Source organism: Onychostoma macrolepis, chromosome 06, assembly GCF_012432095.1.
Source record: "Onychostoma macrolepis isolate SWU-2019 chromosome 06, ASM1243209v1, whole genome shotgun sequence".
Taxonomy (NCBI): domain Eukaryota; kingdom Metazoa; phylum Chordata; class Actinopteri; order Cypriniformes; family Cyprinidae; genus Onychostoma; species Onychostoma macrolepis.
The window spans coordinates 6,836,682-6,849,046 of record NC_081160.1 but is presented as its reverse complement, the minus strand read 5'-3'; the positions used below and the strand labels follow the sequence as shown (position 1 = coordinate 6,849,046).

The 12,365-nt window shown below is 38.3% G+C and overlaps 1 protein-coding gene across 3 annotated transcripts in view; it reads left to right on the top strand.

Annotated features, from left to right (window-relative positions):
• Positions 1 to 12,365, top strand: part of myh11a (myosin, heavy chain 11a, smooth muscle) — a 32,420-nt gene that overhangs the window by 17,201 nt on the left and 2,854 nt on the right. For all 3 annotated transcript variants that reach the window (XM_058780201.1, XM_058780200.1, XM_058780202.1), the window contains 27 exons: positions 101 to 274; positions 555 to 669; positions 1,541 to 1,734; positions 1,857 to 1,978; positions 3,683 to 3,752; positions 4,215 to 4,375; positions 4,456 to 4,564; positions 4,710 to 4,841; positions 4,928 to 5,134; positions 5,261 to 5,398; positions 5,493 to 5,616; positions 6,582 to 6,753; positions 6,909 to 7,121; positions 7,230 to 7,374; positions 7,476 to 7,682; positions 7,804 to 7,908; positions 8,022 to 8,174; positions 8,262 to 8,510; positions 8,592 to 8,804; positions 8,913 to 9,125; positions 9,202 to 9,363; positions 9,458 to 9,586; positions 10,093 to 10,181; positions 10,451 to 10,574; positions 11,069 to 11,277; positions 11,786 to 11,894; positions 12,017 to 12,189. In XM_058780201.1, coding sequence (XP_058636184.1) covers positions 101 to 274; positions 555 to 669; positions 1,541 to 1,734; positions 1,857 to 1,978; positions 3,683 to 3,752; positions 4,215 to 4,375; positions 4,456 to 4,564; positions 4,710 to 4,841; positions 4,928 to 5,134; positions 5,261 to 5,398; positions 5,493 to 5,616; positions 6,582 to 6,753; positions 6,909 to 7,121; positions 7,230 to 7,374; positions 7,476 to 7,682; positions 7,804 to 7,908; positions 8,022 to 8,174; positions 8,262 to 8,510; positions 8,592 to 8,804; positions 8,913 to 9,125; positions 9,202 to 9,363; positions 9,458 to 9,586; positions 10,093 to 10,181; positions 10,451 to 10,574; positions 11,069 to 11,277; positions 11,786 to 11,894; positions 12,017 to 12,189 — 4,211 coding nt within the window. The remainder of the gene's footprint in view (positions 1 to 100; positions 275 to 554; positions 670 to 1,540; positions 1,735 to 1,856; positions 1,979 to 3,682; positions 3,753 to 4,214; positions 4,376 to 4,455; positions 4,565 to 4,709; positions 4,842 to 4,927; positions 5,135 to 5,260; positions 5,399 to 5,492; positions 5,617 to 6,581; positions 6,754 to 6,908; positions 7,122 to 7,229; positions 7,375 to 7,475; positions 7,683 to 7,803; positions 7,909 to 8,021; positions 8,175 to 8,261; positions 8,511 to 8,591; positions 8,805 to 8,912; positions 9,126 to 9,201; positions 9,364 to 9,457; positions 9,587 to 10,092; positions 10,182 to 10,450; positions 10,575 to 11,068; positions 11,278 to 11,785; positions 11,895 to 12,016; positions 12,190 to 12,365) is intronic.

The window sequence follows — 12,365 nt, the reverse complement described above, 5'->3', positions numbered from 1 at the left end:
CTGTAAGAGGCACACTTTTGTTGGAAGTCTTACGTTGAAGTAATGATGTCTTATTGTTACAGAAGGTAATGTCACTCATTTTACTGAAACTCCTCCACAGAATAATCCTCCAGGCATCCTGGCTCTGTTGGATGAAGAGTGTTGGTTTCCAAAGGCAACAGATGTCTCCTTCGTGGAGAAACTTTGCAACACTCATGTTAATCATACTAAGTTTGCTAAACCTAAGCAACTGAAGGACAAGACAGAATTCTCTGTGTTTCACTATGCTGGACGGGTGAGTTCTGCCTTGAAGGAAAGATTTATTTATTGATTTACAGTACATGTGGAGAATATTGTGATCTAGACAGTAATGACCCAAGGAATACAGACTCCTCGACATATTCAGTAATCACAACTCACCTGCAAGATACTGTAGGGAATTGTGCTGTGATAATACTGTCCAGTATGAATTTTGTGGAGAATTTAAAAAAAATGCAGACATGCACAGTTCATTCCTAGTGAAATTTCCACTTTGTATTAAATATCATGACCCAAACCTACACTTTCTCAATTAGGTGGACTACAATGCCACAGCATGGCTAACCAAGAACATGGACCCCTTAAATGACAATGTTACAGCACTGCTGAATAATTCCTCCAGTCCATTTGTGCAAGACCTGTGGAAGGATGGTCAGTATCAGCAATGCATAATTCTTATATACCATACACTACTCTCTAACAAATATAGGCGCCGATCCCATAGCACCCACGGAAAAACATGAGATAGTCTCCATTCATTTTAACCAATAAGAAATGGATTGCAGCTTGTATGACTTTATTCTCGTTTTCACGGTTCATTTGAGGCAGTTTTTGACATTATTTTTGGCAAATGTCAAAAAATTGCATTATTGTAATACGAGAGGGTGCCAGCACAAATGCTCTCCCATATACCCTACATAGTGATGATGGCTATGCGCTCCCTCAGATATTACATGTGTGCGCCCTCAAACTTTGTCCTGTGTACGCGCGAAGAAGTGCTTATTGTAAACAGGTATCTATTAAATCATTTTATTTAGTGAAACGCAACCCTCATAGAAATAATGTGTGTGTTATTTGGTTACTAAATAATGTATTTGCAGTCCGTGCGTTTCACTTCGCAAGATATTTTGTGTAGTAAATTCCTCAAACGCGCAATCCAATGGAGTGCAATTAATTACTGAGTGATATTAAATTTGTTGCGTATGTGTATGATAACTTAGCCCAGTTATTATTTAGTCATGGAAACAGCGGTGAAATGTGTTTTATATTTAAAAAATTTAATTGGGGTTTGAGCACCCACTGGCAGAAACATAAATCGACGCCTATGCTAACAACTACATACTAAATTGTTGCAACCCAGACAATTGTGACCACTGAATGTTCATAATTGGTGTCACACACACACAAAAAAACAAACATCTACATCTTCCCACCTTTTTTGTTTTGGTTAATCAAAGCGCAATGTCACTAAGTGTAATTGAGATAAGAATAATGGCTGACATCTGTATTTTTTATTTCTCAGCTGACCGTGTGGTTGGATTGGAAACCATTGCCAAGATGTCAGACAGTCTCGCACCTGGTGCGTCTAAGACCAAGAAGGGCATGTTCCGTACTGTGGGCCAGCTTTACAAAGAATCCTTGGCCAAACTAATGACCACACTGCACAACACACAGCCAAACTTTGTCCGTTGCATTATCCCTAACCATGAGAAACGGGTATGTCACTGCTGCATACCATGTTACCTGGTGGTACCAATGATGTTTGGGCATAGGGTACATATTCAGACTAGATGTATATCTTTCTATGTCCATGTTAAAGGTACTTTTTTCACCTTTAGGCAGGAAAGCTGGATGCCCACCTGGTGCTCGAGCAGTTGAGATGTAATGGTGTGCTGGAGGGTATTCGTATCTGCCGCCAAGGATTCCCCAACAGAATTGTCTTCCAAGAGTTCAGACAGCGGTGGGTAGCTTTATTATTTTAGATCGAGTTTTTCATTTAGTGAGACAACTGTCTTATTGACTTATTGTCTTGTTGACTAACTGCATATCCAATGTAAAAACAGTATAAATTCTCCAGAATGACATTGCAAGATTCACAGAATTTAAAAAGGAAAAATATAGCTGCAGGCAGCGATTATCAGGGTTTAAGCGCTTTAAGGCATTCAAGCACAAATGAAAAAAGACATTATATATTATGTAGCAAGCCTGTAACCACCTAAATCAATGATTTTAAAAAGTATTTTTGGCAAGTCCAGGTAATTTATCATAGAAATGTGATGATTTTTAATCTTAATGACTGTTATAGTGCCACCTATGGTCGGATTGGAGGAGTTTGCAAAAGTAGGTTTTTTAAATAATGTCAAATATTTAAAGAACAATTTGATTGACAGCAGTGGTCCTACAGGCAGTTGTTCAGAATGAGGAGATTGATTGTATGATGTGAAGATCTAGTGTATGTGTAAATATATGAACATTTTCTGCAATTTGAGGTCATTTACCATAGAAATATACCGTATTGACCCGAATATAAGACGACCCCCCTTTTTCCAGATGTACCTTTTGGAAAAAGGCTTTTTGAAAACCAAATCTTGTTTTTTTTCTCTCTCTGTAAAACAAATTTTTTTCTTAAATTATTTTCATATTGCATATTTTTCCTATTTTAATTTTTGTTTTGAAAGTATGGTAAATAGCCTACTGGTAAAATGTACCAACAATGACAAATATACACTTTTTGATATACCATAAAAATAACAGGTAGCCCATCTGAATTATATAACATGTGGGCTATCCATCTCATAGTAGCCTACCAACATTTTATTATCAGTAGAAGTGAAATCTTATTGTAGTCTTCAAATCTGGGTACTGTCTTATGATTTAAAATCACTTACAGAGGAAGTTTGGTCCCATCAGGCTAACATGACTCTACCGCTGTAAGCTTTTCTTTTTCTTTTGTTTTCACTCGCGATCTTTACAACACACATTACATCATATATTTCATGGCACACTCGTTTTATGCGTATTTGGAGCCACCTATTGTTGTGGGTGTATTACTGACATGTCAAAGTCTAGACCCCGAATTTAAGACGACCGCGTTTTTTCACATGTATTTCCAAGTAAAAAATCATCATCTTATATTCGGGTCAATACGGTATTGTTTTTATAAACCTTTTTAAGTGTAATAGAACCATCTGTGGTCCGAACTTTGAATGCTTGTTTAAAAATGTGCTCACCTTGTTTAGTGAAGTTTTGAGTATTTGTTTAGGCTTTTGGGTATATTTGGACAGGCCCCTTTTCTAAACGACCCCCGTTATAGTTACCCAAAGTGTAAAGTTCAACATTTTTTTGATAATTATTGACCTAGAGAGTCCAGAGAATTGTACTGCGGCGTTTTATTTTATTTATACATTTTTTTAAGATGAAAGTGAAAAACCTAAGACTAGTTCACAAAAGTAGTTGTTTTTACATATTCTCAATTATTTAACAAACGATTTGATTGACAGCATTGGTTCTAGAGGCAAAGCTACGCGCTTGAACCCCTAAAAGTATATTGCTACCTGGACTCCAATTTGCAGTTTAGTGTGATTACATATGTTGTGCCAAATATATTGCATGGTACAGGTTATCAGATTTAATGCAATTATCTTCATTTTACCTTGACATACAGATATGAGATCTTGGCACCAAGTGCTATTCCAAAGGGCTTCATGGATGGCAAGCAGGCCTGCTGTCTGATGGTAAGATGTTATCCAATTAAATCTTGTTAAAGAACATGTCACAGAACGTCTTCTCTCTTTTTCAAAAATAATTTATTGAGTCAAGAAGTTCCAGATGCCAAAATCAGACTTTTTTTCTCAAGACAACAAAGCCAAGATGCCTGCAGAACATCTAACAATATCACTAGCAAGTCACATGTTCATATAGTCTCAACAATGATCTCATTATCACGTTTTACTCCTCTTTACTTTATGGAATTTTCCCAGTATTCCCACCACAGTAATTTCATTACTTTGCTAACTTGTATCTAAGTGTGGCATCCTACCAACTGGTTTCTTTTTTTTAAAAGTGCTGAACCATGCTTTCAACTATAATTCCTTTATACAATTAGAGACACTGACTATTACATGTATAACTGATGCTGATTGAAATAGTGTAGGGATAATGTACATCTTCTTTCTCATACCTGACCCTCTTTGTAGATCAAGCACCTGGACCTGGACCCAAACCTGTACCGTATTGGTCAGAGCAAAATCTTCTTCCGCACAGGAGTCCTGGCCCAGCTTGAAGAGGAGCGTGACCTGAAGATCACAGTCATAATCATTGCCTTCCAGGCACAGGCCAGGGGATTCCTAGCTAGAAAGTGGGTAGAGTTCATAAATACAATATTTTTCAAAATGTTAATATGCAATTTGAGTTATTCTTATTTAAAACTATGTGTAGGGCCTTTGCTAAGAGGCAGCAACAGCTAACAGCTATGAAGGTGATCCAGAGGAACTGTGCTGCTTATCTGAAACTCAGGAACTGGCAGTGGTGGAGACTCTTCACCAAGGTTAAAACATTTCTTATATTCTACATTTCTATTGAATAATGTGACTATACATTTTTATTATAGTTCTTGTAACTGGTTGAGCATAGTGCAAATATTTGGGTTTTCTGTTAGTATTTATCTAAACATATTTCCAAAATGTCCACAGGTGAAGCCTCTCCTCCAGGTGACACGCCAAGAAGAGGAGATGAGTCTGAAGGAGGATGAGCTCCAAAGAATCAAAGAATCTGCACAAAAATTTGAGACAGAGCTAAAAGACGTTTCACTGAAACATGCACAGGTATGATGAAATCCTGACTTTGTCCTCTTGCGTTTAATAGCAATTAATCATGCACTGATTATACGATATAATCCTTTCATTTGTAGCTTATGGATGAAAGGAACCAGCTCCAGGAGAAGTTGCAGGCTGAGACAGAGCTCTATGCAGAGGCGGAGGAAATGAGAGTACGGTTAGCTACCAAGAAACAAGAACTTGAGGAGATCTTGCATGAGATGGAGGCCAGGTTGGAGGAGGAGGAGGATCGTGGTGCAGCCCTACAACTGGAAAAGAAGAAAATGCATGAGCAGATTAAAGTAGGTTTTCATTTATTGGTTTTCATTCACAGGCAACATGCACTTGATCAAATTCAGTCCTTAGATATCTTTAAATGCTTGTATTTAGTCCATGTCTCTCTCTTGTCTCTAAAATAATGTTCTAAGGATCTTGAGGAACATCTTGAAGAGGAAGAAGATGCTCGTCAGAAGTTGCAACTGGAGAAGGTTACCTCTGAAGCCAAGGTCAAGAAGCTAGAGGATGATATCCTGGTGATGGAGGACCAAAACAACAAATTGCATAAGGTTTCATTTCAACAAATTAGATTTTTCTTCTTGTTTTAAGATTACATATTTTGGTGGCAATTGAAGTGTTAAATTTTAAGTACTCTATTTGCAGGAGAGGAAGCTTCTAGAAGAAAGGGTAGCTGATTTTAGCTCAAACCTTGCTGAAGAAGAAGAAAAATCCAAAAACCTGACAAAGCTGAAGAATAAGCACGAGTCAATGATCTCTGAACTGGAGGGTTTGTCCATTATTTACTTTTGATGCATGATGATAATGCCTGTCTGGAAATCAATCACAGTAATGTTTAATTCGGTTATAAGCAGTGTTGGGCTAGTTACTCAAAGAATGTAATATATTACTCACTATTAGTTACTCCTTTCAAAAATAATATTGTTGCTTTACTTATTACTTTCTGGCAACAGTAATTAGTTACACTACTAGTTACATTACTTTTTCTTCACGCCCCACAAAAGTTGTAACTGTGTATCTTCCAGATAAAATTCTTCTACAATGTTACTAACAACATATTTCTGTCTCATCATTTGACCAAAATCCACATTGGATCGCAGTCAGAAGTTATTACAAACACTTAATAGCGATTGATAGTGGCATTCAAGTAGAAGTCTTGTATTCATCTCATTAATTGTCATGAAGTAATTTTGAAGTAATTTTTCCATTACCCATATGCAATTAAATTGCGTTATGTATTTTATCAAATCGCATGAGTTTGTAAGAAACTGTTTAATTTTCCAAAAATATTTTAAATTAATGTAATGTACCACATGCTGATCAGAGAGATGTAATACCAGAGTAAAGTAAAGCCACAACTTACACAACAGTGTTCAGATCATCTTTTTTCCTGACAAAAACAATATAATGCAATATTTCTATCTGCTGAATGTAAGCTTTTCCATATTCCAAGCTTCATCACATGCATGTGCGAGTCATGAAAATTATGAAAATAAATCTAGGAATTATTTGATTGTTAGATTTTAAATCAGCTGGGTTGAGGCATCGAAAGTAACTAAGTAACTAAGCTGTTTTATGGAAAGTAACTGTAATATTATTACTGAAATCTTATTAGTAATTAGTTACACTACTAGTTACTGCAAAAAGTAATATTATTACAGTAACTAAATTACTAGTAACTAGTTACTGCCCAACACTGGTTATAAGTGATAATATTTTTTATATAATCTGTAGTGCGCTTGAAGAAAGAGGAAAAGTCTCGACAGGAGCTGGAAAAAGCCAAGAGAAAGTTAGAGGGTGAATCAAATGACCTTCAGGAGCAACTTGCTGACCTCCAAGCTCAGATTGCTGATCTGAAAGCCCAGCTTGCCAAAAAAGAGGAGGAACTTCAGGCCGCACTGGCACGGTATACAGATCTTTAATTTAAAATGTTAAAATGCTTGACTTTTTTGTATATTATTCCGTCACAGACAAATGACTTGAAGCTAAATTGAAGATACTTTCATGCATAATTCACACAGAAACAGTAACCTTTGTAATCCCTTTGCATTTCTGTTTCAGATTGGAGGATGAGACAGCTCAGAAAAACAATGCACTGAAGAAAATCAGAGAGCTGGAGGGACACATCTCAGATCTTCAGGAAGATCTAGAATCTGAGCGGATTGCCCGGAATAAGGCTGAAAAAACCAAGAGAGACTTGGGAGAAGAGCTTGAAGCCCTCAAATCAGAGCTGGAGGACACACTGGACACCACAGCCACTCAGCAGGAGCTCAGGTGTGTCTAGATACAAAGATCTGCATTTTAATCTGACATGCATTGTATTGATTTAATATAGCACACATTGAGAGAGGGTTTACTAGACACCATTGCATTTTTTTTTAGGGCCAAACGTGAGCAGGAGGTGACTCTTTTGAAGAAAGCCATGGAGGAGGAGAGCCGTGTCCACGAGGCTCAGGTGCAGGAGATGAGACAGAAACATACCCAAGCTTTGGAGGAGCTTACAGAGCAGCTGGAGCAGTCCAAGAGGGTAGGCAACCATAACAAATATCAATGTTATTTCTGTTCATATGTTTAACTTTCTGAAGAACTCCAAGTGCTAATGTAAAATATATATGAAATGCTTCTTAGGTGAAGTCAAACCTGGAGAAAGCCAAGCAAGTTCTGGAGAAGGAAACATCAGAACTCCACGTGGAGATCCGTTCTCTTACTCAGAGCAAACAGGATGTGGAACACAAGAGGAAGAAGGTGGAAGGACAGCTTGCTGACCTGCAGTCTCGTTTCAATGACAGCGAGAGGCAGAAAGCCGAGCTGGGGGATCGGGTCTCTAAAATAACTGTGAGTGATGGTGGAGGATGTTTTATTAAATATATTTATGTCACTTTTGGGAGAACCTTCAGTACAACATGTTTGTTACTTCAAACATCTTGTGTATTTAACGTGTTTCTTGCCCTGGCAGGTGGAACTAGAGAGTGTTACCAACCTTCTTAATGAAGCAGAGGGGAAGAACATCAAACTTAGCAAGGATGTAGCTAGCTTAACTTCTCAAGTGCAAGATACACAGGTATGTGCAATGTTATGTAGTGTTCTTTGATTTATAGCTTCAAAGCAGAAGCATAATTTAGCAACATGAACAGGATTGGAGTTGTTGGCTCACTTGGGCTTTGACATTTTCAGGAGTTGCTGGCTGAAGAGACAAGACAAAAGCTCCAGTTCTCCACCAAACTACGTCAAATGGAGGACGACCGTAATGCCCTTCAGGAGCAGCTGGAGGAGGAAGCAGAAGCAAAGAGGAATGTGGAGAGGCACGTTTCGACACTGAACATTCAGGTAAGGTTAACAATAAGATGAATAATCTGTGGTCTAGCTCCATTAGAGCCTCAATATTTACATCTTGAATATCCCTTGTGTCCACAGCTCGCTGACTTCAAGAAGAAGCTGGATGAGGTGTCAGGTAACGTAGAACTTTTAGAAGAAGGTAAGAAGCGGCTGCAGAGAGACCTGGAGGCGACCAATACTCAGTTTGAGGAGAAGGCAGCAGCTTACGACAAGCTTGAGAAGACCAAGAACAGACTGCAACAGGAACTTGAGGACACGCTGATGGATTTGGACAACCAGAGACAGCTGGTGTCCAACCTTGAGAAAAAACAGAAGAAGTTTGATCAGGTTTCTGATTATTTGTCTGCCGAATCAATTAGTTTTGCCATTGGATATGGACGTATTTTCACTTCTAACATTTCCTTTCAGATGCTTGCTGAAGAGAAGAGCATCTCTAATAAGTATGCAGATGAGCGAGATCGCGCAGAGGCCGAGGCCAGAGAGAAGGAAACCAAGGCTCTGTCTTTAGCTAGAGCTCTTGAAGAAGCTCAAGTAGGCCGTGAGGAGCTTGAAAGAGCCAATAAAGCCCTTCGTGCTGAAATGGAGGACCTGGTCAGCTCCAAGGATGATGTGGGCAAGAGCGTAAGTTCAAAGAGTGTAAACCTCTAAATAAATGTCACTCATAAACAAACCTTCTGTTAGGTCATTAAAGTCAGGGAAATTTCAATCAAACTCATTTTCTCATTTTAGGTGCATGAGCTTGAGAAGTCCAAACGTGGCCTGGAGGCTCAGGTAGAAGAGATGAAGACTCAGTTGGAAGAGCTGGAGGATGAATTACAGGCTGCAGAGGATGCCAAACTGCGTCTGGAAGTCAACATGCAGGCTCTAAAGGCCCAGTTTGAGCGAGATCTCCAGGGCAGAGATGAGCAAGGGGAGGAGAAGAAGAGGCAGTTGATCAAACAGGTGCAGTATTGCTTCTTCACTCAGACTTTGACTTCCATATGTATACATGGGTTTAAACAAACATCTTAACCAACAGGTGCGTGAGCTGGAAACTGAACTCGAAGACGAGCGTAAGCAAAGGACTGCAATAGCTGCTTCCAAGAAGAAAATGGAGGGAGACATAAAGGACCTTGAGGGCCAAATTGAGACATCTAACAAGGGACGAGAAGAGGCGATCAAGCAGCTCCGCAAGCTCCAGGTGAAAACTCAGTTTTATGATTGGATGAATTTATTGAACTCCAATTATAAATTGAGTAATTTATTAATTATTTGAGTATGTTTTTATAACTTAGGCTCAAATGAAAGACTTCCAAAGAGAGCTTGATGATGCTCGAGCTGCCAGGGAGGATGTCCTATCCAGTGCCAAAGAGAATGAGAGGAAGGCCAAGACTCTGGAGGCTGAACTTCTACAGCTGCATGAGGTGAGGCTACTATGAATAACATACTGAGGCAATTTGTCCAAAAAGAGGTGTATGGGGCCATTCATTCAAATAAATGTATTGTTTCCAAAATAGTACAATTCTGGGTTATTTGAAATGGCTAAATTATGGGTTCCCAACCAAGGGCTCACAGAACCCCTATGGGTCCATGATGGAACTACAGGGGGTTTGATAGTGATATAAATACAAATATAGAACTACATTTTAAAAAGTATTATAAAAAATAAATGAACATAAACTGATAAAGATATTCTAATTGGAATTTAAAAATAAAAACAATAGATAACTAACAATAGAAATATTAAACATGAGAATGTTTTTTTGCTTGTTGCATTACTTAAAATCTTAATTCTTAAATCTTCAGTAATCTTAAGTAATTAAGTTTCAGGGGTGAAGTTGACAAAAAAGATTGTGAACTTGCGGCAGTTGATTTGCGTGATTGTCTCACCTTTATTATTGAAGAATTCAGTTCAATTCTTTAAATGTAGGACTTGGCTGCAGCTGAGAGGGCTAAAAAGCAAGCTGAAGCTGAGAGAGATGAACTGGCTGACGAGTTGGCTAGCAATTCATCTGGAAAGTGAGTATGACAAATAAAATATCATAGAAATATTTGAATCCTGTGGAATTCATTATAATCCTCTGATAGATTGACTTCCGTTGGAGCATGCGGTTCACTGTTACAATTAATGGTAGACATTCTTTAGTGTGACTGTTTGTATGGGAACAGAGTGTAGTTCTAGATTTCAGACATACCAGCACAAGTTTGTGTACCGAAACATTACGGCAGAAATGTGCTCCAAGCACATTCTGTTTGAAAATAATATGTGGTTTGACTGAACCTCAAAGATCTGCACTGGCTGACGAGAAGAGACGGCTAGAAGCGAAGATCCAACAGCTGGAGGAAGAGCTTGAGGAGGAGCAGGGCAATATGGAGATGCTTAATGACAAGCTGAGGAAGAGTGCCCAGCAGGTACATATATGTGACCCTGAACCACAAAACCAGTCATAAGGGTAATTTTTTATATGAAAGCTGTATAAATAAGCTTTCCATTGATGTATGGTTTGTTAGGATAGGACAATATTTGGCCTTTAAAAAAAAAAATCGCCTTTAAAGTGTCCAAATTAAGTGATTAGCAACACATATTACAAATCAAAAATTAAGTTTTTATATATTTATGGTAGGATATTTGCAAAATATCTTCATGGAACATGATCTTTACTGAATATCCTTAATGATCTTGATAATCAATAATTATGACCCATACGATGTATTGTTGGCTATTGCTACAAATATACCCGTGCGCCTTACGACTGGTTTTGTGGTCCAGTGTCACATATTATTAAGAAAATTATAATACATTTTTATTTAAAAACTTTGAGAATGGAAATGCCATTACGGAGACAGAACTTTGTAATTTGGATGAAAACCGTATAATTTCCTCAAGTTTTTTCTTCATCCTTCAGGTTGACCAACTTACCAACGAGCTCCAGGCCGAACGCACCACATCCCAAAAGAATGAGAGCGCCAGACAGTTGATGGAGAGGCAGAATAAAGAGCTGAAAGCTAAACTCCAGGAGATGGAGAACCAAGTCAAATCCAAATTTAAGTCCTCCATCACTGCTCTTGAAGCCAAAGTGGCACAACTGGAGGAACAACTTGACCAGGAGAGCAGGCAAGTCTTTTATTATAGCAAAGGATTTCAAACTGGGGTACGTGGACCCCCCAAGGGGTGGCAAGGGGGACCACAAAAAGTTAACAGAAATTTAAAAAGATGTCACTAATCATATTTTGAAAGAAATATAAACCAATACAGTTTTTGTGAGATAAAAATATCCATCTCTCCTTCATTCATAAATGTACATGTGTTTGTTCTTAGTTTGCTCAATGGTTGTGGAATAATTTTCTATAAAGCTGAAAATAAATAAATTGTGAATATATATATATATATAGAGAGAGAGAGAGAGAGAGAGATTAAATTAATGCAGCCATGGTGGGCATAAGAGACTTATTTAAAAAAAAAAAAAAAACCTTACAAAAAATAATCTTACCAACCCTCATGATGACCAATTGAAAGTTAAAGCTTTTTTAAGAACATGATTTTATGTCACAGAAGATGTGATATCATCATTTTATCTTGTTTGGTGCTGCTTGTTTGTAACTGATGTTTCTTTCTAATGCAGAGAAAAGCAAAACACAGCAAAGGCAGTTCGCCAGAAGGATAAGAAGCTGAAGGATTTGATGATTCAAGTGGAAGATGAGCGAAAACAAGCAGAACAATATAAAGACCAGGTTAGCCATACAGCAGCTATACTCTCTCTTCTCTTTTCCTATATTTTTCATATAAAGTTTAAGGATCATACCTAAATTCCAAAGAAAAAGGATCTTGTAATTGACTACTATACTATTCACAGGCGGATAAATCAAACGCACGCGTCAAACAGCTGAAGAGGCAGTTGGAGGAGAGCGAGGAAGAGTCCCAGCGAATCACTGCGGCCCGCAGAAAGCTTCAGAGAGAGCTGGATGAGGCCACAGAAGCCAATGATGCCATGAGCCGTGAGGTCACTTCCCTCAAGAGCAAACTCAGGTATGCATATCGCTCCCAAGATGTGGCTCAGCACCCCAAAAAGTATTGAAATCTTTGGGCAGTAACTGCTCTTTTAGACAAAGCTTTGAGCAAATTCTCAGCACTTGTAGCGCAGCCCAAATCCCTTCCTTTTATAAACTGCAAACCGAAGATTGTCTATCTCTGTCTATGTTGCA